This window comes from Carcharhinus amblyrhynchos, chromosome 8 (genome assembly GCF_965287045.1).
Source record: "Carcharhinus amblyrhynchos chromosome 8, sCarAmb.v2.hapA, whole genome shotgun sequence".
Taxonomy (NCBI): Eukaryota; Metazoa; Chordata; class Chondrichthyes; order Carcharhiniformes; family Carcharhinidae; genus Carcharhinus; species Carcharhinus amblyrhynchos.
Window position 1 is genome coordinate 10,889,084 of NC_137331.1, and position 27,777 is coordinate 10,916,860.

A 27,777-nucleotide genomic window follows, 5' to 3' on the forward strand; every position below is an offset into this window, starting at 1 on the left:
TGAGGAGGGTTTAAACTAGTTTGGCAGGGGGATGGGATCCAAAGCAGTAGGGAGACAGAAGAGAAGTTTGATGACAGCACAGAAGTTAAGAGCAGCGCATTGGTAAAAGCAGTGTCAGTAATCCTAGTACCAGACAGATCAGGCAAAAGCAGGGCAGAGAACAAGGGAAATCCAGATTAAACTGCATTTATTTCAATGCAAGAGGCCTGGCGAGCAAGGCAGATGAACTCAGGGCATAAATGGGTACGTGGGACTGGGATATTATAGCAATTACTGAAACATGGCTAAGGGAGGGACAGGACTGGCAGCTCAAGTCTTCCAGGGTAAAGATGCTAAGGGTAGATAGAACAGGAGGTAAAAGAGGAGGGGAAATTGCACTTTCGATCAGGGAAAGCATCACAGCCGTACGGATGGAATATATTCAAGGGTTCGGCCACTGAATCTAAATGGGTAGAACTGAGAAATAAGGAAGGGGCAATCACGTTGACAGGGTTGAGCTATACGCCCCCAAATAGTCGGCGGAAAATCGAGGAGCAAATATGTAAGGAGATTACAGAAAGCCCCAAGAAAAACAGGGTGGTAATAGTTGGAGATTTTAACTTTCCTAACATTGACTGAGACAGCCATAGTATTAGAGGCTTGGATGGAGAGAAATTTGTTCAGTGTATTCAGAAGGAATTTCTCATTCAGTACGCGGATGGCCTGACTAGAGAGGGTACAAAACTTGACTTTCTCTTGGGAAAGAAATAAGGAAGGGCAGGTGACAGAAGTGTTAGTGAGGGATCACGTTGGGACCAGTGACCATAATTCCATTGGTTTTAAGGTAGCTATGGAGAATGACAGGTCTGGCCCAAAAGTTAAAATCCTAAATTGGGGCAAGGCCAATTTTGATGGTATCAGGCAGGAACTTTCAAAAGGTAATTGGGGGGAATCTGTGGGAAGGCAAAGGGACAGCTGGTAAGTGGCATGCTTTCGAAAGTGTGTTAACCAGGGTTCAGGGTAAACACATTCCTCTTAGAGTGAAGGGCAAGGCTAGCAGAAGTAGGGAACCCTGGATGACTTGGGATATAGAGGCCCTGGTCAAGAAGAAGGAAGAGGCAGGTGACATGCATAGGCAGCTGGGACCAAGAGAATCCTTTGAAGAGTATTGGGGGGTATAGAAATCAGGAGGGCAAAAAGGGGACACGAGATTGTTTTGGCAGATAAGACAAAGGAGAATCCAAAGAGCTTCTACAAATACATAAAGGGCCAAGGAGTATCAAGGGAGAGAGTAGGGCCTCTTGAGAATCAAAAAGGTCATCTATGTACAGATCCACAAGAGATGGGCGAGATTCTAAATAAATATTTCTCATCAGTATTTACTGTTGAAAAAAGCATGGATGTTAGGGAACTTGGGGAAATAAATAATGATGTCTTGAGGGGTATACATGTTCGAGGTGGTGGTGCTGGAAGTCTCAAAGCGCATCAAGGTAGATAAATCCCCAGGACCTGATGAAGTGTATCCCAGGACACTGTGGGTCCCCTGGCCAAGATACTTGAATCATCGATAGCCATGGCCGAGGTGCCTGAAGATTGGAGAGTGCTTTTGTTTAAAAAGGGCTGCAGGGAAAAGTGTGGGAACTACAGGTCAATGAAGCTCACATCTGTGGTGGTAAATTGTTGGAAGGTATTTTGAGAGACAGGATCTATAGGCATTTACTGATTTGGAACAGTCAGCACGGCTTTGCGAGTGGAAAATCATGTCTCTCAAATTTGAGAGTGTTTTTTGAAGGGGTAACCAAGAAGGTAGATGAGGGCAGTGCAGTTGATGTTGTCTACATGGACTTTAGCAAGGCCTCTGACAAGGTACCGCATGGTAGGTTGTTGCAGAAGGTTAAATCTCACGGGATTCGGGGTGAAGTATCTAAATGGATACAAAATTGGCTTCTTGATAGAAGCCAGACAGTGGTTATAGGGAGTTGTTTTTCAAATTGGAGGCCTGTGACCAGCAGTGTGCCTCAGGGTTTAGTGGTGGGTCCACTGTTATTTGTCATTTATACTAATGATTTGGATGAGAATATAGGAGGCATGGTTAGTAAGTTTGCAGATGACACTAAGATTGGTGGAATAGTGGACAGTGAAGAAAGTTATCTCCAATTGCAACGGGATCTTGATCAATTGGGCCAGTAGGCTGACAAATGGCAGATGGAGTTTAATTTAGACAAATGCATTTTGGTAGGTTGAGCCAGGGCAGGACTTGCTCAGTTAATGGCAGGGCATTGGGGAGAGTTACAGAACAAAGAGATCTAGGGGTACAAGTTCATAGCTCCTTGAAAGTGGAGTCACAGGTGGACAGTGGTGAAGGAGGCTTGGTTTCATCGATCAGAACATTGAATACAGGAGTTGGAATGTCTTGTTGAAATTGTACAAGACATTGGTAAGGCCACACTTGGAATAGTGTGCGCAATTCTGGTCACCCTATTATACAAAGGATATTATTCAACTAGAAAGAGTGCAGAAAAGATTTACTAGGATGCTACTGGGACTTGATGGATTGAGTTATAAAGAAAGGTTGGATAGACTGGGACATTTTTCCTCTGGCGCGTAGGAGGCTGTAGGTGATCTTATACAGGTCTATAAAATAATGAGGGGCAGAGATCAGATAGATAGCAATTATTCTTTCCCAAATGTAGGGGAGTCTAAAACTAGAGGGCATAGGTTTAAGGCGAGGGGGAGATACATAAGTGTCCAGAGGGGCAATTTTTTCACACAGAGTGAGTGTCTGGAACAAGCTGCTAGAGGTAGTAGTAGAGGCGGGTACAATTTTGTCTTTTAAAAAGCATTTAGATAGTTACATGGATACGATGGGTATAGAGAGATATGGCCAAATGCGGGCAATTAGGATTAGCTTAAGGGATTTAAAAAAAAGGGCGGCATGGACAAATTGGTCCGAAGGGCTGTAAACCTCCATGACTCACCACATGTTGTGGACCACACCCTCCCAACTACTGCCACTCTACCACCCCCTCTGATGAGTCTGTCCTACCAATGGGACATGACAAGAATGGCGATGGAACCCAGGGAACTACTGCAAGATATAATTTGGTATATGTCAAGCTGCTGCTTGATTAGCCAGTGAGACAGCTATTCCATAAAACCATAAGACATAGGAGAAGAATTAGGCCACTCGGCCCATCAAGTCTGCCCTACCATTCAATCATGACTGATATTTTTCTCATCTCTATTCTCCTGCCTTTTCTCCATAATCCCTGATCCCCTTATGAATCAAGAACCTATCTATCTCTGTCTTAAAGACACTCAATGACCTCGCCTCCACAGCCTTCTGGGGCAACGAGTTCCACAGATTCACCACTCTCTGGCTGAAGAAATTCCTCCTCATCTGTTTTAAAGGATCGTATCTTAAGTCTGAGGTTGTGCCCTCTGGTTCTAGTTTTTCCTACTGGTGGAAACATCCTCTCCAAGTCCACTCTATCCAGGCATCGCAGCATCCTGTAAGTTTCAATAAGATCCCCCCTCAGCTTTCTAAACTCCAACGAGTACAGACCCAGAGTCTTCAACCATTCCTCATACGACAAGCTCTTTATTCCAGGGATCATTCTTGTGAATCTCCTCTGTACCCTTTCCAAGGCCAGTATATCCTTCTTTCGATATGGGGCCCAAAACTGCTCACAATACTCCAAACAGAGTCTGACCAGAGCCTCATACAGCTTCACAAGTACATCCCTGCTCTTGTATTCTAGCCTTCTTGACAAGAATGCTAACATTGCACTTGCCTTCCTAACTGCTGACTGAACCTGCACTTGAGAATCTTGAACAAGGGCTCCCAAGTCTCTTTGTACTTCTGATTTCTTAAGCAATTCCCCATCTAGAAAACAGTCTGTGCCTAAATTCCTCCTTCCAAAGTGCACAACCTCACACTTTTCCACATTGTATTCCATCTGCCACTTCTTTGCCTTCTTTCCTAACCTGTCCAAGTCCTTCTGCAGCACCACCTCCTTCCTCAGCACCACCTCCTTCCTCAATACTATCTCTCCCTCTACATATCTTTGTATCATCTGCAAACTTAGCAACAGTGCCTTCAGTTCCTTCTTCCAAATCGTTAACAAATATTGTGAAAAGTTGTGGTCCCAGCACCGACCCCTGAGGTACACCACAAGTCATCGGCTGTCATTCTGAAAAAGATTCCTTTATCCACACTCTCTGCCTTCTGCCGGTCAGGCAATCGTCTATCCATGCCAGGATCTTACCCTTAACGCCAGGGGCTCTGAACTTATTTAACAGTCTCCTATGTGGCACCTTGTCAAAGGTCTTTTGGAAATCTAAATAAATCATATCCACTGACTCTCCTTTATCTAACTTCCCTGTTACCTTCTCAAAGAACTTATGGATTTGTCAGACATGACGTCCCCTTGATGAAGCCGTGCTGACTCAGTCCTATTTTATCATGCATTTGCACATACTTCTCAATCTCATCTTTAATAATGGACTCTAAAATCTTGCCAATGACCAAAATCAAGCTAACTGGCCGATAATTTTCCATCTGCTGTCTCCCACCCTTCTTAAACAGCAGTGTTACATTAGCTAGTTTTCAATAAATGCTGGCAATGCCCACACCCATGAATATAAAAAAAGAAATTCAAAGGGGAAAAAAAAGAGGATGTGTGGTGCTGTTGGCTAACGTTCACATTTCAAATTTTCATAACTAAAATAGACCCTGAAACATCCTGTAATAACATTAGACTGCACTGTAAGTTCTATGTTACAATTAAAAGGAAAATTATAAATAATCAACGGGCTAAAATACATGCCAGATACGTTTGTAATTTTTTTAGCCATTTCCCCATAATTAAATATGTGGATTATTTTCATACCACTGTTTGTGGAAGAATGTAACAACAAATCCAATATTTGTCAATGGTAAGTGCACAATTTCAAGCTTCTTCAGCTTCATGGCAATGATTCATCTAATAAGTAGATGCATGACATCGGAGTCCTATGCAATGCACATCATGTATTATGCAGGAATTCCATGATGCTTGTGTCTTGGGTGACTATATTCAGTAGAGGAACCTGAGCTTTATCCTTACTATGGGTATATTTTTAAACTGGGGAAAGGCCAATTATACCAAGCTGAGATGTGATTTCAAAGTTAATTGAAAATAGTTGCCTTTAAGTATTTCAGTCTTAGAACAGTGGGAGACATTCAAGGAGGAGCCAAGGAGAGTTCAAAACAAAATCTCTCAGAAAAAGGTGTGAATTTCAAATTGAGAACCTCCACTGCACCTCACTCACAGATGTCAAAGAACAAACTGAGGAGAATGAGCCAAAAAAAAAGCTTATAGCAGATGTCGAGAACTCAATGTTGCCGAACGTGAGGAGGAATATAGAAAGTGCAAGGTGAAATTTAAAAAGTTACAAAAACAAAGGCACAATATTTGCCACTCTCCAAGCTTCAGGAAAATATTGGTAAATAGAATCAAAGGAAAGCCAAAGATGTTTCTTTAAGTGCATAAGCTGCAAAAGGATAATGAAGCAAAGTGCAGAGCCAATTAAAGAACAAAATTATTAAACGTTTGGGGCTGCAAAATGAGGGCAAGGTTCTTAAATTAGTATTGTGTGCTTGTTTTCACAGAAGATGGGGATGATGTAGTTAAGGAGGAAGTGTGTGAAATATTGGTTGGAATAAGCATAGAGGAAAAAAAACGTAAAGTGTAAATTCACCAGGCTTGAAATGAAATGTATTGCTGAGTGTGAAAAAGCAACAAGAAATAGCAGTGGCTCTGACCACTATTTTTCAATCCACTCTAGGTTCCATTGTGCTGGAAGACTGGAGAACAGCTAAAATAATCATTTAGAGAGGTCCAGATTAATCAAGGACATTTAGCACACATTTTTAAGGGAAAGTTTTATTTGATTGACAGCATCATAGAATCATAGAGGTTTATAGCATGGAAACAGGCCCTTCAGTTCAACTTGTCCATGCCGTCTTTCTTTTTAACCCTTAAACTAGTCCCAAATGCCCACGTTTGGCCCATAACCCTCTGTACCATCTTGCCAACGTAACTGTTAAAATGCTTTTTTAAAGATAAAATTGTACCCGCCTCTACTACTACTTCTGGCAGCTTGTTTCAGACACTCACCACCCTCTGTGTAAAAAATTGCTCCTATGGACCCTTTTGTATCTCTCCCCTTTCACCTTAAACTTATGCCCTCTAGTTTTAAATTCCTCTGCCTTTGGGGAAAGATATTGACTATCTGATTTATGCCCTTCATTATTTTAATGGACCTCTGTAAAATCACCCCTCAGCCTCCTACGCTCCAGAGAAATAAGCCCCAGTCTATCCAGCCTCTTTATAGTTCAAGCCATCAAGTTCCAGTGGCAGCCTAATAAATCTTTTCTGCACTACTTCTAGTTTAATAATATCCTTTCTAAAATAGGGTGACCAGAACCGTATGCAGTATTCCAAAGTGTGGTCTTACCAAAGTCTTGAACAAGTTCAACAAGACGAACCAACTCCTGCATTCAATATTCTGACCAATGAAACCAAGCATGCCAAATGCCTTCTCCACTATTCTATCTACCTGTGACTCCACTTTCAAGGAACTATGAACCTGTACCCCAGATCTCTTTGTTCTGTAACTATCCCCAATGCCCTAATCTCAACTAAGTCCTGCCCTGGTTCGATTTACCAAAATGCATCACGTCGCATTTATCTAAATTAAACTCCATCTGCCATTTGTCAGCCCACTGACCCAATTGATCAAGATCCTGTTGCAATCCTAGATAACCTTCTTCAGTGTCCATTACGCCATCAATCTTGGTGTCATCTTCAAATTTACTAACCATGCCTACTAAATTTTCATCTAAATAAAGATGACAAATAACAGTAGACCCAGCACTGATCCGAGGCACAGCATTGGTAGCAGACCTCCAGTTTGAAAAACAACTCTGTACAACCACCCTCTGGCTTCATTATCAATCCAATTTTGTATCCATTTGGCTACCTCACCCTGAATCCTGTGAGATTTAATCTTATGCAACAATCTACCATATGGTGCCTTGTCAAAAGGCCTTACTAAAGTCCATGTAGACATCAACTGCACTGCCCTCATCTACCCTTCTGGTTACCCCTTCAAAAAATTCAATCAAATTTGTGAGACATGATTTTCCATTCATGAAGCCATGCTGACTGTCCCTAATCAGTCCTTGCAACTCGAAACAACTGTGGATCCTGTCTCTCACAATACCTTCTATCAACTTATCCACTACAGATGTGAGGCTCACCAGCTTGTAGCTCCCAGGCTTTTCCCTGCAGCCTTTCTTAAACAAAGGCACAATATTTGCCACTCTCCAATCTTCAGGCACCTACCTGTGACTATCGATGATTCAAACATGACACGGTTGAATTTTTTGAAGTAGTAACAAGGAGGGTCCATGAGGATAGCATGTTTGGTGTAATCTACATGGACTTTAGCAAGACTTTCAGAAAGGTCCCAAACGGCAGGCAGGTTAGAAAATGAAAAGTTCATAGGGTCCAAGAAAAAGTGGCAAGTTGGCTCCAAAATTGGCTCAGTCACAGGAAGCCAAGGATTATAGTCTTAGAAGTAGCTCTGAAAAGTCATATGGAGTCAAAAGCATTCACTCTATTTTCTCTCTCCACTGATGCTGCTCGATCTGAGTTTTTCCAGTTTTTTATGTTTTTGTGTTGATTAATAATAAGAAAGAAAGAAATAGGAACAGGAGTAGGCCATGTAGCCCCTCGAGCCTGCCCCGCCATTCAATAAGATCATGGCTGATCTGATAGTGGTTCAGTTCCACTTACCTGCCTGCTCCCCATAACTTTTAATTCCCTTATTGGTCAGAAATCTATTTACCTGTGACTTAAACATATTTAGTGAGGTAGCCTCCACTGCTTCAATGGGCAGAGAACTCCAAAGATTCACTACCCTCTGGGAGAAGAAGTTCCTCCTCAACTCTGTTCTAAATTGACTCCCCCTTATTTTGAGGCTATGCCCTCTAGTTCTTGTTTCCTTTCTAAGTGGAAATAATCTCTCGGCCTCTGTCCTGTCTAGCCCCTTCATTATCTTATATGTCTCTCTAAGATCTCCCCTCAGCCTTCTAAACTCCAATGAGTACAGGCCCCCTCTACTCAATCTTTCCTCATAAGCTAATCCCCTCATCTCCGGAATCAACCTGGTGAACCTTTCTCTGCACTCCCTCCAAAGCCAATATATCCTTTTGCAAATAAGGGGACCAAAACTGCACACAGTACTCTAGTTGCGGCCTCACCAGTAGCTTGTACAATTGCAGCAAGACTTCCCTGCTTTTATACTCCATCCCCCTCGCGATAAAGGTCAACATTCCATTTGCCTTCTTGATCACCTGCTGCACCTGCAAACTGAGTTTTTGAGATTCATGAACAAGGACCCCCAGGTGCCTCTGCATAGTCGCATGTTGTAATTTCTCACCATTTAAATAATAGTCCATTTTACTATTATTCCTTCCAAAGTGGATAACCTCACACGTTGTACTCCATCTGCCAGATCCTCGCCCACTCACTTAGCCTATCCAAATCTCTCTGCAGACTTTCCGCGTCCTCCAAGCAATTCGCTTTCCCACTCATCTTTGTGTCATCTACAAACTTTGTTACCCTACACTCGGTCCCCTCCTCCAGATTGTCTATGTATATGGTAAACAGTTGAGGCCCCAGCACCAGTCCCTGCAGCTTATAATGTTTGGGTGTTTTTGTTATTGGAAGTCTGCATCCAGTGAGGTTCTGCAAAGTTCAGCACCATGTTCTTTCTTGTTTTAAGTCTGCAATTGATACAAAAATTGGCTGTGTGGCTGACAGTGAGAGAGATTGCAGGGACACATCAATGGACTAGTCAGGTAGGCAGAAAAGTGGAAAATGGAATTCAATCCAGAGAGCACACATAAGGCAAGGGAATACAAAATAAATATTAAAGTTTGGAGGAACACAAGTACTCACATAGCCCTTTGCCCTGAGGGGTGTTAAGGTGCCAAGAAAGTACACGGGATACTTTTCTTTATTTGCCACAGCATAGAAGAACAGGAAGCTTATGCCAAAATTGTATAAGCTATCAGTCTGTCAACAGCTCCAATACTGGTTCAATTCTGGTCACTGCACTACAGGAAGGGTGTGATCACATTGTACAGAACAAGATTTCTAAGCATGTTGCCTGGGATGGAGAATTTTAGCTGTGATTAGATCTGTTGGGGGTTATTTTAATTGGAAAAGAAAAGCCTATCAGAAGATATAGTTGTGGTGCATTAAATTATGAGGAGCAGAGATGGAGGGGATAAGAAGGACCTATTGTACTAATCAATCTTACCAAGTGAAGCACTGGCTCCTGAAGGGATGTTAGATGCAGTTAAACGGCTTGCTGCTGTGTGCCCTGCGATATGCCGTGATTTTGCAGATGCTGCAGCATTCACATCTATGTCACTTCTGGAACGCTGCAAACCACCAGGGGTAGCTGCGGACTTAGCACTTGGGCCTGAAACAAACAAGGAAAGGGAAAGATTCAAAATTTAGGTGTTAATAAATAAAATTCAAATGCAATATTGGTTCTAAAGCTCTTAAAAAAGTCAACATCATAAAGTTGAAAGACAATAAAATTAACAAGGGTAGACATCAAATAGAAATAGAATATAACGGAATTATCTCAACTAAATAGTTGCATCACAAGGGAATAGCCATCTTCTCATATGAAAACAAAATTAATAATCTATACTGCATAACAAGGTCGAAAGAATAACTACACCGAAGGACCCAGAGTGCACTGAGTCAAATAATCTCAGCCAAGACGGTGGTGAAGTGCTATGAAAGGATCTAAGCAACAAAGTCATTGGAAAACCACAATCTTCGTGTTCCTTTCCAAGTCATATATCACCCTGACTTACACAAACACAACTGTTGCATCATTTTCAAAAACTCAGACTTTCCTCCCATACCACTTTTCAAGTTCGGTAGCTATTCAGGGAGAAGGCCCTCGCACCATTGTGTCCTTTCAGGGCAACTTGGAACGGACAATTAATGTAGCTTTGCCAGCCACATTCAGGGCTGAGACAAAACTGGGCTTTGTACCCTCTTGGCTAAGAAAAGACTGTATCATTAAAATAAATCTTGCTTTTCAGAGATATTCCTGTTCAAGTGTTGCTTTTCAATTTGTACTGTTTCAACGATTTCAGTTCCATCTTTCCCTAAAAATACTTCTACTACCAAAGGATATTTTAATAGGGGCTGATGTAGCTTAAATGCAACTCTAAAAGCAAGCAACCTGCGGAGCAATACATTGTACGGTAATGAACCTTATTGTCAAATCCAAGGTAAAAACTGCCATTTAAGCAAGGTGAGAGAGAAAAACAAGGAAATTTTGTGGAAAAGTTATTGGGATCTATGATTAAGGACACTGGAATTGAGCACTTAAGAGGAGGTGAGTTGATAAAAGAACAACAACAGGGATTGGTAAAGAAAGCTCATGTCTAACATAATTTAATCAACTATTTGGAGCTGTAACTGAGCAGCAGATGGCGAATATCTTGATGGGGTTTATGTGAACATCCAGAAGGCATTATGTAACTTTCTATATAAGATACTTCTGGCTGAAATTAAAGCTCATGGAATTGAAGGCAAATTATTGGCCTGGTTAGAAATTAGTTAGGCAGTAGAAGACAGAGTAAGGAGAATGGAGTGTTTTCAAATTGAAAGGAAATGATAAACTTCAACAAGGTTCTGAGCTGAGGCCTTAACTATTCACGATATTTGTTAATGACTTAGATAACACAAGAAAGCCATGTATTCAAATACAATTACAAAAATTGATGGCATAGTACACAGTATAGACGGGAACTAATAATTACAAATTGACATTGATAAATTCAGTGGGTGAACTTATGTCAGATCGATTTCGACGAGCCTTACTATGAGAACACCTATTCTGGAGGTAGAGAAAGAAAATCCAAATGTTTTTCAAAAGATTGAAAAGCTAAAATCAATAGAGTTCCTAAAAGATTTCGAGTCCATGTACACAAATCTTTAAAATGAAATCAGGTCCATAAAATAATAAAGGGATAATAGAATGTTCACATTGGAGGGCTAGAATATAAAGGGTACAAACTTTTGCTACAACCTCACAAGGGTACTGTTTACAAACCCTTGGAAGGATAAACTAGCTTTGATGGAGGTGCAATAGAGATTCACCAGTAAGTTCTCAGTATTCCAAGGCACAGATTATGAAGATAGATTGCATAAAGGAGCGCAGTATTCCCCAGAAAATAATAAGTTAAGGGGAGCTAAAGATTGATGGAAGCATTTTCCGCTTGTGTGGAATTTTAGAACAGAAGAACCTAATCTTAAAATCTGAGCCAGGCCATTCAGGAAAGAAATTAGAAAATACTTCTAACACCCTTTGCTTGAATAAGTGTGAAGCCCAATAATAATTTCAAATTAGAGAGCAACAGACTTTTGTTGAAATGGGGATAAATGAACATGAAACCAAGGCAGGTGGAAGGGAGCTAATCTACAGTTAGCTATGCTTTCGCCAAGTGCCAGAACAAGGTGGAGGCCTCAATGGAAAACTGCTATTCCCACGTTTGTTTCAACAGAATATTGTTTTGTTGGTTTTGGGAAAAATGGCCTTTCTCCCTCTCTTTAGTTTTGATGAAGTGCCAAATGGACTCAAAACATTAACTCTGTTTTTTCTCCCTATGCCAGATCTGCTGAGATTTTCCAGCGCAGTAAATACGATGAGCAAGAGCAGAAAGTTGCAAAGGAGCACTGAAAGGCTACGTGACTGGGAAAAATGTGGCAGATTGAATGCAGGAACATGCAAAGTCATCCACCTGGAACCCTATAAAGACAGATCAGGATATTTTTTAAATTGTGATCTGTCAAGCAAGAAATTTCTCAGAAAACTAAGGAAATTTGGCATGTCTGCTTGGAGTCTCACCAACTTTTACAGATGCACCATAGAAAGCATTCTTTCTGGTTCTATCACAGCTTGGTATGGCTCCTGCTCTGCCCAAAACTGCAAGAAACTACAAAGATCGTGAATATAGTCCAATCCATCATACAAATCAGCCTCCCATCCACTGACTTCATCTACACTTCCCGCTGCCCTGGCAAAGCAGCCAGTATAATTAAAGGACTCCATACATACTGGACATACTCTTTTTCACCTTCTTCTGTTGGGAAAAAGATACAGAATTCTCAGATCATGTACTAACTGACTTAAGAACAGCTTCTTCCCTACTGCTGTCAGACTTTTGAACGGACCCATCTCACATTAAGTTGATCTTTCTCTGCACCCTAGTTGTGACTGTAACACTACATTCAACACTCTCTCTCGTTTCCTTCTCAATGAACAGTACGCTTTCTCTGTAAAATGGCACGAAATAATACTTTTCACTGTGTGCTAATACATGTGACAATAATAAATCAAATCAGATTTAGCAATCAAAATATAGTATTAACTAAAAGCTAATGGACAGATCCAAAAATTAAAAAGACTAATAGAATGTGTTATTTTAAAATCTCAAAAGGTCTGGGATACAAGAAGTGGAAGTTATACTCTAATTGTATTGCATACTGCATCTCAGTAAAGTTATGCTGACCCTGGATGAGCTGCATCACAGTTGCACAAGGGCTAAATGAATCAAAGGTATGACAGATTGCATAGGTTTAAAATGCAATCCTTTAGCTTCCTTTTCAATAATAGCAATTAAAAGTTAACTTCAATGAAATTAGCTCATGGTTAAATGTTTTGATGAACTAGCTAGAGAGAAACTATTTCCTCTGGTGAAAGAGCATATCATTAAATTAGTGCCAATTAACTCGGGGTGCGTGCGTGTGATGGTGGTGGAGGAGGAGAAGAGGGAGGAGTGGGGGGGGGGGGGGGCGGAGGTGGTGGTGGTGTGAGAAATTATGTCAGGAATCACTTCTTAATGCAAAAAGTGGAAATGTGGAACTCTCTACCCTAAAAATTATTGAGGCTAACTTAATTGAAAATCTCAAAATTGAGATACATTTTGTTTGGCAGGGATACTAAGGGTTATGGAACCAAGGAAGTTACATGGAATTACGGTATGCATCAGCCTTTATTAAATTAGATGACTGAATAGGATTGAGGGGATGAGAGGCCTATTGCTCTTCACAAGTCATAGGATCTGTTGCCTGTGTCACCATCTTAGGCTGCTGGAAAAGCTTAATAAATATATTTGGACATTCCATTTGAAATCTAATCTAGCCTACAGAAAAACAGGAATCTTTTATTCACTGCTTAGCAATATATGACGTGGAATGATGAGGAAATATTCATTTTTATACATTCCTGATGATTTTTTTTGATTGCTTTTCTTGAAAGTTTTCAATTTTACATTTTACTCAAAATGCCACAAATCTCCAAAATCTATTATAATAATGACTATTTCACAAACATACAGAAAAGACCAGCAAATATTCATACAAATGGTTCAAATTATCAATCACTGCAATTGCTGTAGTTGACATCTCTTATGAGATAAAGAAAGGCTACCAAAAAAGTGGGCAATCTCAGGATAAAAGGGTAAAACCACAAGCACATGGCCCCATGGTCCATGCCTTCCTCGGTAAAAAGTCTGACCCTCTTCGTTAGGTGAATGGAGAGTTGACAAAGAGGGTAACCTCGAAAGCTAGTGAATTTACTATCAAATACATCGGTTGGACTTAAACCTGGTGTTGTCAGACTTTTTACTGTGTTTACCCCAGACCAATGCCGGCATATCCACACCATGCCTTCCTCCACAGACAAACAGGGTCAGAATTACACAATGTATAGCACACTTTATGGGGTAACATGCAGCTAACAAGGGCCCAATACATCAGCCCAGGACTTCCAAGCAACGAAAGGATCACAGAGAAACGGGGGAACATCAGGATGCTGCCATCAGTCGAAGACATGGCATGGTAATGTACACTCTCACGTACAGAAACCTGTCAACTAAGGATTCATACATCATGCATAGACTTGCAACACAACAAAGCTCCCTCCTCTCCAGTCACATCAGAGGAGGCCCCCTATCACTGGGGAACTTAAGCCATTTTCCACCAAGGAACGAACACACATGCACACAAGCACACAGGGACCCAAACCTCAAAAAGGTGGGCAGACTGGAAGTCTCCATGTAAGACCACTTGGAAGAGGCAACCTACTCCTCCAACCAATTTGTATTCCAACTGAAGAAGGAATCTTAACAATGCACCCAGACTTGCAGTCAGTCCTACAGCCAATAGGAGACTACACCCCCAGGGAAACCAAGTTCCAAGTAGAGCAGTCCAGAAATCCCCAAATGGGGATATCTCCGAGGAGGGCAACCTACTTCCCCCTGCCTAACATACCCTCCACCTGATCCAGATGAACACAGCCACTACTGCCCCAACTTGCTCTAGAATAATCAGAAAAAGTGCCACATGCCAATAATACTCAACATCCTTATACATTGAACAAAGCAAACTATGTCTGTCCCTAAATACCCAAGGCGACGTTTAGGCCTCAATACCAACGAGATTCGATCCATTTCCCCTCAGAGAAACCCAAACAACAGAATAATATGCTCACTGTATATTTCATGAGTCAAGTAATCAAGTAACCACTGTCACTACCTGTGCAGCCAATACAAAATAGAAGACCAACCTAACCAGGTTAGATATTGAAGGATTAACCAACCAACCATGTCTGGGAGTGCACCAGTGCATTATTCCCCATGCCAACGATACCAAAGATGCTAATGACAAAAAAGACACCTGGTCTTCTCCAGAATACATCACCTGCCTACCCTTTTACAGAAAGCAAACAATGATTCCTTAATTCCAAAATAGCTGAAATACAATAAATACATGAGTCAGTAAATTCTAGGAGGGTGGGGGGTGTTTCCTCACCAATTGTGAAGACTCGTAGAGCCCTACCAACTACCTCTATATTAAATCACTTACCCACCTCCCTGCAATGGCACTGCTCATTTTAATCACTGTAGTAATAATGGATATCAAGCGAAAAAGTCCACCACTATACATGCCAGGATTATAAGGCAAAAAGATGAATGAAAAGGTGGATCTCCTGGCTCTTGTAAATGGATGTCACAGGGTTCACTAAGCTATTAGGATAACAAGCAAAAGTTCACTACCATGCTTACTATTGCCCCAACGATGTGATAAACCACACAACAGGATCAATTAAGAGATTAATTTACAAGGGATACATTCAAGGATTAACAAAAGACAGAAGAATATGACTCTAAAAGGACAATCAGCAAAATTCGCCTCAGAGCTTGGTTAAAGGATTGCCCCATCAGGGTGAAAAGGACACAGCACAGGATCAACACAAGGATTTAACAGGGGCACAGTTCAGGCTAAGCAAATCCTGATTTTCACAGTGTAAAAGGATAACAGGCAACAAATGTCTCAACGCTCATATATCATACATTCTTGTTAGAATAAAAGACAAGATCACAAAATAAGGGTTATAACCACAGGGGAATAAAAACCAGAATTAATGATGAACTACAAGATAATCTAACCATCTAGAGCGCTTGAAAAGGCCAAAGCCATACCAGGATCCTTGAGCAAAATCCAGTGTCCATTCAAAGTTTCACCAAAGCTTTTGCACCTCCCAAATCTATGGTGAAGAGAAACCTAGGCCTTAATATGTGGTGAAGACCTGTCATGTCTGACTGCCTCTAACCCTTCTTAATGAACGCCAAGTACAAGACAATAGAATACCAGCATTCAGAGTCTTTGATGACCCCAGGCCTCAAGACTAGATAAAATATGCTCCATCGAACTCAAAATGTCCAGCCTTCGAATTGAGATTGTGCTAGCATGGCAGCCAGATCCCAAATTCAGCTAGGAATCCATCTCCAGCTCTCCTTGGGAGGCTGGGCACATACACATTCCTTTTCGAGCCCCGTCCGCCCAAATCAACCTAGATGTACGACAAACCATGCATCACTGATTTCCAGGAACTGAACGTGAGCCTGCACCAAGGAAACTGCCCTCGTGACTGATGGGATTCTCTTCTCCATTGCATCCATTCTGGTTAGGATATCTCAGTTCATGAATGCAAGTACCAAATAACAGTCATTCACAACTTCACTCACAATGGCAGCATTCATCACGATGCCTATGGCACCGCTCAAGCACAGGCCCACTCATCAGCAAAACTGCCACTGAGAACTGGGCCCCACCATGGCCGTCACAATCAAACGTGAGTTTTCTTGATGTAACTCAGCTTCCTGTCACCAAAATTTAGCCAGATTCTTCCAGGAATATTATACAGATTATACACATTAGGGTCAAATAATTATGCGTTGTACATCAGCATTTTTTTAAAAATGTATTAAAAGGAGAGTAATGCCAGAATTTGTGAAAAAGCAGACACTTCCATGCTTACATCATGCGACCGACTGCAGACCCCCCCCACCCCCCCCAAGATATGTATTTTATTTCTGACTCAAATATTCAGATAACTTGGGACAGAGGCAGCAATGCAGAGGGTGTCAGGTCCAATGCACACCTGTTACAAGAAAGCACAGCAATGCCAAACGTTGCTACAGAGAAATAATCTTCACTTTTAAATCACTTTTTTCAACACAAATATCAATATCAAAATAATAGTGAACCTAAGCAGGTTGAATTTAAAATAAGCAAGAGCTTTGTTTTTTGCGATCACACATAAAATTGTCCTGCAGGACTTGGTTAACATAATTTAACTTGCTATAACTAAGTTAACTTAAAACTATTCCATATAAATGAGCATATTTTGAAAGCATCTTGTAGTCTACAAGGAATTTAATGACTAAAGAACAAATGTACTTTATTCTACAAGAGCTGCGAGGGAAACAACAGTGAAAGCAAAGTGGATTGGTGCGCATTGATAAATTAGTCTATGGGCCATGGACCAAAACTAAGAAACAGAGCATCAAGTCCAAAGCCATTTTAAATAGAAGAGTTGAAATGAGCCAGGTAACAAGGACAGGAATAGAAAACACACATCAGAACAGTACAAAAAACGAAAAAGAAAAACAGAGAAACAGCGAGAGAAAAGTCAGTCGGACAAATAAAGGGACAAATTAGAAGCGAAAGCAGTGCTTAATACAAAGGAAGATAGTAAAAAAAAGTTACCTTTATAAGCCACTGGAGGTTCAGTTTATTTCCACAAGTGCAAATTAATGGAAGATATTACAGATACATGAAGTACAGTAATATGGATCAGCAAAGCAAACTTAACAAATGTTTTAAGTTACGTTAACACCAAAATGTCTCTGTATCCAATCAGGGATGCAAGAGATCAATAAAATGACAAGCCTTGGCATTCAAAACTGTTCACAACCTGTATTTCACAAACATATTTCTGAATTTTTAAATGCAAGACTAACCTCTTGATGCACCTCCACTTGCTACTGACCATTTAGCAGGAAAGGCACGACTGGAAAGAAATAAAAATAGCTTGCATCAACCCAGACAGGGAATACAAATCAACACTGCCACATGTCTCCTTCATCTCATAATACATTATTTTCTTAAACGTTTTGCAACATAAACCCAAAGTAATTTCCCTTAGTTAACCATATCTTGTGGCCTCCATTTTTGACTTAATTAGCATTGTATGATTTTTTTTGAACCTTCGATCCCATTGACTCTCAGCCCCATCATGGAAAGAGGATTGGTTAGCTAACAGAATGCAGACAGTAGAGATAAGAGTGTCATTCTGGGTTGGCAAACTGTAATTAGTGAGTGCCACAGGGATCAGTGCTGAAGCTTTGACTATTTCCAATTTGTATCGATGATTTGGATGAAGGGTCCAAATGTATGGTAGCGACATTTGTTGATTACAAATGGCATTTAACTGCGTCATTTTGTATATCAATTAGGTTCCTGTCTGCTCTGGGTGGTCTGACGATTCCCATTTTAGCCCTGACGCCTGATTCATCAGTCCATCGGATTTCCCAATCGAGGCTAGTGGTGAATCCCGGCCTTAACTTGGAGTACTGTGTTCTCTTTTGATGTCCTTACTTATGGATATAACTGCATTAAATGCATATCAGAGAAAACTCATTCGTTTGATTCCTGGGATGAAGGGATTATGGTATATGCCTGTGTCTCTAGCAAGACATTACATTTGTTGTCCATTCTTAACTGGCCTTGAGAAGGTAGTAGTGAGCTGCCTTCTCGAACTGCTAAAGCTCATTTGGTGTGGGCATACCCTTCGTGTTCTTAGGAAGGCAGTTCAATTCAGCATGGTGTGGGGCTTGGGGTATTTGCAAAGAAAAAAATTTGAAACATGGATAAATGTGAATCATCAAAACTTCTTAATTTTTCAAGAAACTGGACCTTCTCAGTCCCAATTACCCTCATCACCCACCATCTTGCCACTTCAGCATTTTACCTAACCTTCTTACTCCTGTTATTTTCCCAGTAAATATCAATTTCCATTCTTAGTGCAGCACTTCTCCAAACAGCACAACCCTATCGAAATGCAGTACTTCTCTGAATGCCACTCATCAGCCCCCTCAATACAAAAGCAAAATATGGCAGATGCTGGAAATTCAAAATAAAAGCAAAAACTGCTGTAAAAATTCAGCACTGTTCTGATAAAAGATCACTCTACCTCAAATGATAGTTGTTCCTCTCCACAGATGCTGCCTGACCAGATGAGTTTTCCAGCATTTTTGTATTTATTCCACTATCTCCTTCTCCTGCTAAAATAATTTAGTGTCATCTCCTCTTCACTCCCTTCAACATCCTAACCATGCCGTCCTATAGCTCTTGACTCCTTAATTCAAATATCCATGGCCAATGGCATTTGTTGGTTTGAAAACGGGATTTGGTCTTACATATTCAGTGTAATTTTAGCGAATAAAAGCAACATTTTGACAGCTTATATTTTCCCCATCTTGCTCCCATACGTCCGAACTTGCGATAATTTTGAACCTCATTACCCTGTACATTTGCAACATTATCCCAAATAGAAACTCAGCTGTAATTTTCCTCTTAAAAGTTTGTTCTCTACTCCACTGAGAAAAAAAGAGTTAAACCTTTTATTTTCCTTCCTCACCAATTCTCATGGAGGTGTGAACATGTTCCATGGTTATATTTTCAGGCAATGGAAAGTCCAGGTTAAGAAGATTAGAGGAGAAATTCTGGACACGTTTATTCACATAGAGTTTAAAAAAAAGGCAACACTGACACACATACACCCAGCCTTAGAACTACAAAATTCCTGAAAGAACAAATTTATCTGCGGTCAAAATGTTAATATGCAGTCTGATAAAATAAGTAGTTCAGTGTAAAATTTAGAATCTGGAGGAAGAGATTCCCAATCACAGTTGAAATAGAATACCGTTATCCAGCAACATGCATTTTTGAAGTATTAAAGACCTATAATTTGTAGTGCTGTAAATGAATTAATACGGGAGGAATGGCATACTCTGTTTCAGTTTTTGCATCCACCAATGAGTCTTTAAAGTGGCAATAACGACAAATTTTTGTTTTGATCATAGTCACAATTTTTCCTCATTACTGGAGTTCTAGGTACAATACAATTTGAGCCAATCGGTGTCAAAGTCCAACTGACTATACTTTCCAAGAAATACAAAACCTAATTACAGACTCAGTGTGCTCAATTTGTGATCTTTACTCGTAATTTTTAGACAACTTAATCTGTTGGGAGAAAACATTGACTCTATGTATAATTCAAGAGCTATGCAGTGATTTTCTTTCAGGATAAGAGCTTTAAAAATAATCTTTTCATACTTAAGGCTCTCTTGTGAGCTGGAAGAGGACCGATCTGAATGAGGGAGAGATGCAGCACTACTGGAACTCTTTAGGTGTGCCTGAAAACTTTTTTGATAGGAAGGTTCCAGGGAGTTGTATAATGCATCAGCTTCTGCAGGAAAGTGATTTCGAAGACTCCAATAAGTTCTATGCAGAAAAATTAAACATCACAAGTTTTAGTATTGGATAGGAACATTAAGTACTCATCTATAACTATGTTATTAGTTAGCCTCTACCTAATTAATTTCTGGGAAAACATCCCAAGTCAAATATGAAAAAAACTACGCAGCAATAGAAAAACAATAAAGTAAATAAATTCAAATTCCTTACTATTTATTGCTCAAGCCAATGATTCCTAAATATTGAGTAAATAAAACATTGACAATTTCAAGTTTTGATGGCAATTAAGAAGTGCAATTCACTGAAGATCATGCAGAAAAACCAATACATCCTCTTTCCCATTTCTTTTGTTCTCAAGATGTAACTAATTTAAGTATGGTTACATAGGCACTAGCAGCTCTGTGGCACTTCACTCAAGTTACTATTTTAATCCATGAATCAAGGTAACTGTTAATAAGCTGTTTGTTTATGGTGAGAAAGCTTGGCTGAGCCAAACATTGTTTTCGAGAAACAAACATCAGTATCTTTAAGCCGTACCTTTAAGCAGGGATAACACTGGATGATGAAATCCTGGCTGAATTTTCTTCCTCAAACTCAGAACTGACGCTAATTTTACGACCCTAACTATTGACTGAATGAAACTAACTATCTCAGTATAGGTCAGTAAAAGCTAAAGTCTTCAGTTTTGTGTCATTTAGAACTAGTATACTGCATGTTTTTTCTTAGTATGAGAGCATTGTTTTAGTATGGGGTTGATAGTTTTGCAATTACTTATAGTTCATAAATTCATAAGATACAGGAGCAAAATTAGCCCACGTGGCCCATCGGGTCCACTCCACCATTCGATCATCGCTGATATGCTCCTCATCACCATTTTTCTGCATTCTCCCCATAATGTTTCAACCCATTACCAATTAAAAATCTGTCTAACTCCCCCTTAGATTTATTCATTGTCCCAGCATCCACCTTACTTTGGGGTAGCAAATTCCACAGATATACATCCCTTTGGCAGAAGTAATTTCTCCTCAACTCTGTTTTAACTTCGCTACCCCTTATCCTAAGACTTGTCCTCTTGTCCTAGAATGCCCCATCAGCAGAAGCATCAGTTCCACGTCTACGCTATCCATAGCTTTTATCATCTTGAATACCTCAATTTGATCTCCCCTCATTCTTCTAAATTCCAGAGAGTATAGGCCTAAACTGTTCAATCTTTCTTCATACAGCAAACCCCTCATCTCTGGAATCAATCTAGTGAACTTCCTCTGAACTGCCTCCAATGACACTACATCCTTCTCCAAATAAGAGGATCAAAACTGTGCACGACACCATTTATTGTGTTCAAAGGGCAAAATTGCAGTTTATTAAGTAGGCTGATACTTATTAAAATATGTAGGTTACAATTACAGCTCATTATTCATCTTCTGGGCATTATATATCTACAAACTGTTGCCATTTAATTCAATATAAAGTCAATGCTAATCTGCAGCAGAGTTAATGTATTTTAAAAGTATGAAAAGCTCTGTATTAATTCCATACTTTCTAGCCTCCTGTCTAGCTTCTGCATCAGCGTCCGAAATACCCTTCTTGATGGTCTCCACCAGAACAGTCACATGTCTAAGCAAAATATAGAAAATAAAGATGCATTTATTAATGTTAACCAATATATTGTGTATTAATGCACAGAGACATAAATTGACACGAGAATAAAATTGATCTATTTCACTTGCTGTGGGCAACTGGTTCACCAACACAGTACACTTGCAAATGATACTAACTGTTTGAGGTGGACAGCGGAAACTAGGAAAACAACCAGACAGTATGTGCAACACTGCTCATCATATGGAAGTAGATTACGTTTGATGAGACAGTATGCAGATTATGATATGGTGAGCTCAAGTGACTGTCAGTAAATATTAAAAAAATCCACAGTTTCTGTGACAAAAGTTAATCTTTTGAGACCGATGGCTTTCTATCAATTGATTTATTTAGCATGGCTGTGAAGCTTTTCAAAACAATTTCAACCCAAGAATAAATTAATGTTCTCTTATTAAAAATGTAAAAGAAAATATTTACAATGTCCAATTTCCATCTTTCAATTTTACCAAATTTATCTTTTTTAGTGTTTTAACCAACTGGAAGCTGTAGTAAAACGTAAGCCAAGTTTCCTGCATTAGTTAATCAACTGATTACATCATTCAATAAATTAGTACAAAACAAACTAAGGGAGCAGTGATGTTATACAGTAGCAAAGTGAGATTTGGAAGTTTTGTTTATAACAAATTGCAAAAAAAGGTTTAATTTCACTTTTGAGGTGAACTTTATATGCAACAATGAGGATACAACTATGATCTATACTTATTCTTATTTATAAAATACAACTTGGTTACATAAAATTGCCACAAATTTGACTTCTATTTAAAAATGCCAGTGCACTAACAGAGCACAGAATGAACTCTGAGTTAGTGATTTCAATGCCCCATGACCAAGAGTCGCTTTCAGACTTGCAAAAAGTGGAGAGAGACCCAAGACAAAAAAAAACCAAGTGACATCAACCTCAACAAACTATTGGAAATACAACTGCTCACAACAGTACTGGAAGCACTGATCAATGCACAGTTCTGGTGAAGATGAAGTCCTGTTCTCGCACTATCATGTTGTGTGGCGCCTTGCCAAATGGGAGAGATTCAGATCAAATCTTGCAGCTCAAAACTGGACATCCATGAGGTGCCCAGAAGGCCATCAGCAGCAGAATTATATTCCATTATATTTGTAAACTTCATGACCTGGCACATCCCTCTCATTCTATTATCATCAAGGTAAACGAATAACACTGCTTCAATGTGGAGTGCCTGTGGCATGAGGCATATCTAAAAATGAGGTGCAAATCTGGTGAAGCTATAACATAGGACTACAGGCATGCTAAACAGTAGAATCAACATGTTGTCAGCAGAATGAATTGATTCCATAACCCACAGCAGACTTATGCGACATCCTATTGTGAATCTTGGATTGAATCTAATTGGTAAACAATTAAACAACAGGAGGAACAGGAGTCACAAACATCCTCATCCTTGATGATGGCCGCACGCAGCACATTATTGCAAAAGAATTATGTTAAAGTGTCTGCAAATATCCTTAGCCCGAAGTGTTAAGGTGATCCATCTTCGCAAGATCCCCACCATCACAGAAGACAGTCTTCAACCAAATTGATTCACTCCATGTGATATCAAGAAATGGCTGCGTGCACTGGATACTGCAAAACTATGGGCCCTAACAAGGTCCAGCCTCTAGTGAAGACTCGATGCCCCAGAAGGCTACACACTCTTAGCCAAGCTATCCCTCTATGGCTATAGCATTAGCGTCTACTTAACAAAAGCAAAGTTGCCCAGGTATGCCTGTCCACAGAAAGCAGGATAACCACAATCAATTCATAATTGCCATTCCCACAATCTATCAAAGTTACTAAAGGAGTCACTGACAGTGCAATCAAACAGCACTTCCCCAACTTGAAGAGACCAACCACTGAGCGAAAGTCCAGGCCAGAATGTCTGTCAAATCACTTCTTGACAAAGTGGTTGAGGCAGAAATCCTTGAGGCATTTGGATATTCACTTGAGGAACTATAATTTATGGGATTATGGGCAAAAGCTGGAATTGGGCATTTTGACAAACGGACAAGGTGAACCAAATGACCTTTCTCTATGCTGTAATTTTCTACTGTTCTGTTTGTACTAACCTGCTCATTGGTGCAATTTGGATTTCCCCAGAATCACTTCTCGGATCCAACCATGAACATGATCAAAAGATCTAGTTGTCATAGTGACTGCCCTTAGCAGCAAGCAGCCCTCAAATTTGAAGTGAATAAAATCAAGGGAAAGTTCTCCAGTGGTTGGTGTCAAGTCTAGCACATTGGAAGATGGCTGTGGTTGATGGAGACCAATCATCACTGCCCAGGACGTCACCGCATATGTTCGTTTGGGCAGTGTGCAAAGGTCCAACTAACTTCACCTTCCTTCCATTATAAGCTCAGAAAAGGGGAGGTTTGCTGATCATTGCCATGTTCTCACATAATGAAACAGTTCAAGCCCAAATGCAAGAGGATTCAGTTTTGGGCTAATAAGTAACATACAAGCCACAAGAGTGGCAATGCCTTTCATCAACAATAGAGAGTTGAACCACCTCCTCTTTACATTCAACAGCATTACCCACTGTCAAATTCCTCACCATCAATATACTGAGGGATCCACTGACCAGAAGCTTAACTGGACCAGCCATGGAGATATTATGTCTACAAAAGCAGGTCAGACACTGAGTGTTCTGCTGTGAATGATTCATCTCCTCATGACTGAAAAGGCCTTTCCACCACTGACAAATTGCCAGGAGTCTGATGGAATATTCTCTGCTAGCCTGGATGACTATAGCTCCAACAATGCTGAAATTCAACACTATACAGGGCCAAAGCAGTCTGCTTGATTGGTATTCCAATCAACTTAAATGTTACTCCCATCATCATGGCTGTACTGTGCACCTTCTGTAATGTGCATTGCAACAAAGCCTCCTTTGTAGCACCTAAACTCGTGACCTCCACCGAGAAGGATAAGGAGTTACACAGACAGTTAACACACCATCTTGATAAATACATTGCTGCTCCTTCACTGTCAACAGCACTGTGGGTGTACATTCTTTCGCAAGACGGGTTTCAGCAATCCAAAATGTTGGCTTATCATATTCTCAAGGAGAATTAGGGATACATAATAAATGCTGACCCTGCTACTGAAGTTTACACCCAGTAAAAATATTCTTACAAAAAGTAAGCACTATAAGGTTTATATGTAGCTTTACTCTTTATATAGAGGTGCAAGAATATCAACTTGAAATTTTCTTCAAATATTTAGCACATCTATTTTCCACATGATTTATGAGTTGTAATGCTTCATAATAATCATGAAAAGTTTGCAAATAAATGGTACAAAGAATGAAGAAAACTTGTAGCACAGGAACAGACCCTCCCCCCCCCAAAAGCTTGCACCGACCTTGCTGCCCGACTTAACTAAAATTCCCCGTCCTTCGAGGACCATATCCCTCCATTCCCATCCTATTCATGTACTCATCAAGATGTCCCTTCAAAGCTTCCTCTCCCGGCAACAAGTTCCAGGCACCCACTGCTCTGTGTACAAAATCTGCCGCGTACATCTCCCTTAAACCTTGCCCCTCGCACCTTAAACCTATGCCCCCTAGTAATTAACTATTCCACCCTGGGAATCAGCTTTGAAAAAAAAATAATTTACTCAAATGGGGTTAACAAGCATCACTTCCATTAATACCCAACTTCTTATTCCTCCCACAAACTTTTTGAATAAACAGATTCCCCCTTCATTTGAATTATTTCTGAACTTACCTTTCCAAGGAATGCGTTTGCCATTCTTGCAACAACAAATCTAAAAATTCGTAACAGCGTCTGCAAATAATAATATGGAAAAGTCAATCTTGTACAAATGAAATTAATACTTTACATGTTGAGCTCAAACTCTCAGCTGACATTGGAATTTTAAGTGAACAAATTCAGATAATGAAGTTACTCTTGGCTGCTTGGATTACCGTGTGTTAGATAAATATACATGTGGTCAACTGCAAAACATTTCAGAGTTTCTGTTACACAAACTGGGGTAGCAAAGGAAAACTTTAAATTAGTTAATTTCTTAAAGAATTAGTGCACTGGTCTATTAATCATTAATTGATGCTTACAATGGGGATTTTCCAACATCATTTTCTCATTTCAACAACCTACCCAGTCTCTGTCAGTGGCCTTATGAGCTAAAATCTGTCTCTTGTCCTTTTTGTCTTAATGAAATATGTAGACCAATTTAACAAATAAATCTAACAAATGGATAGATTGTATTGTCCAAGTAGTATGGGGGAAAAAGTGAATAGTTGATGTCATTACAAAGCACTGCAGCTCAACAGCAGTTTGCTCTCACAGAAAAATTATTGAAAGCATAGATCACATTTAAACAAGGTTAAAAAGTAAAATATTTTAGGGCCTCAACAGCTGTCATACTACTAATTGATCATTTACTTAAAAGTACAAGTAAATTTGTGCTTCCCTGCTCAAATATTTATTGGAGTTTTGAGCTAATTCACAATCATAGATGAGCTTTTATTCCTCATTTTTCATTTTCTATTGCAAATCCTAAAGTTGTATTACATTTCCCAGCCTTCTTGACGTGTATAATTTAAGCTCTTCTTGGTCAAGATTGCCCTTCCTTTTCTTTGAAATTGAACCTATTTCTTTGTTTTACCTTTTTCTTTGAAACACAAGGATTTTCTGCACTTTTACTCTTTGAAACTCTCTTATTCCCTTTGGAATTTTAATTTAAGCTTTTGAACTTCAACGCCAAATACAAGTTCTCTCATTTTATTCTCACGTTTCTGCCTCCAGTTGTTTCATGTGCAACTGAATTCTAACTTATGCTGCGTGCTACAATTATTTTTCTCTTCCTCAAATATTTTATTTGTGTATATTTCCACCACTGCCTTTAAATTAACCTTTGTTAACTGTTAAGGCATTTATGGATACATAGTAACATAGAAGAAAGGAACAGGAGTCGTCCATTAGGCCGTGTGAGCCTCCTCAGCCATTCACAACAATCATGGCTGATCAACTAACTCAATAGCCTAACCTTGCTTTTTCCCCATAACCTTTGATCCCATTCGCTCCAACAGTTATATCCAGCTACCTCTCAAATACATTCAATGTTTTGGCATCAACTACTTCCTGTGGTAATGAATTCCACAGGTTCACCACTTTTTGGGTGAAGTAATGTCTCCTCACCTCCGTCCTAAATATCTGGATCCACTACAATTTGCCTGTCACTACAACAGCTTCACAGTAGATGCCATCTCCCTGGCCCTGCACACATCCCTGGAACACCTAGATAACAAGGACACCTATGCCAGGCTGCTATTTATCGACTAGAGCTTAGCCTCCAACACCACTACTCCCACGAAACTCATCTCCAATTTCAAACTCTGGCACCTCCCTCTGCGTCCTGAATCCTCAAAAAGTGACCCCTGGTTCTGGACTTCCCTCAATTGGGAATATCCTCCCTGCGTCTACCCTATCGAGTCCTGCTAGAATTTTAAGTCTCTGAGATTCCCCCTCCTTTCATCTCAACTCCAGCAAAAACAATCTGACTCTAGTCAGTCAATCTTTCCTCATACATCAGTCCCTCTATGAGACGTTGTTCACTTTGGCAGGAACAAAAAAGGCAGACTATTAGTTAAATGGAGAACAGCTGCAGAATTCTAAGGGATCTAGGTGTTCTAGTGTACAAATCACAAAGTTAGTATACAAGTAATTAAGAAGGCTAATGGAATGCTATATTTTATTGCAAGAAGAATTGAACATAAAAATCAAGGACAGTAATGTGAGACATCTTGAATATCATGTGTACTCTTGGTCATATTTATGGAAGATTGTAAACATATTCAGATTGATTTGTGAGATTGAACCTGGAATGAGTGGGTTGTCTTCATAAGGTTTGTTTCCACTGGAGTTCAAGAAGGTGAGGGATGACTTGATTGAAGTATGTAGGAATTTGAATGGTCTTTGATTTGATTTATGATTGCCACATGTATTAACGTAATTGTTTCTTTCACGCTATACAGACAAAACATCCCACTCAGAAGGAAATGAGAGAATGCAGAATGTGGTGTTACAATCGTAGCCAGAGTGTAAAGGTCAATTTAATGCAAGGTACGTCCATTCAAAAGTCTGACAGCAGCAGGGAAGAAGCTGTTCTTGACTCGGTTGGTACGTGACCTCA

General features: G+C 39.9%; 1 protein-coding gene across 32 annotated transcripts in view; it reads right to left on the minus strand.

Moving 5' to 3' along the window:
• Nucleotides 1–27,777, minus strand: part of clasp2 (cytoplasmic linker associated protein 2) — a 358,037-nt gene that overhangs the window by 177,247 nt on the left and 153,013 nt on the right. For all 32 annotated transcript variants that reach the window (XM_080193660.1, XM_080193667.1, XM_080193651.1 and 29 more), the window contains 5 exons: nt 25,350–25,409; nt 21,489–21,566; nt 19,812–19,979; nt 17,435–17,484; nt 9,355–9,519 (listed from right to left, as the gene is read on the minus strand). In XM_080193660.1, the coding sequence (XP_080049786.1) occupies nt 9,355–9,519; nt 17,435–17,484; nt 19,812–19,979; nt 21,489–21,566; nt 25,350–25,409 (521 nt within the window). The remainder of the gene's footprint in view (nt 1–9,354; nt 9,520–17,434; nt 17,485–19,811; nt 19,980–21,488; nt 21,567–25,349; nt 25,410–27,777) is intronic.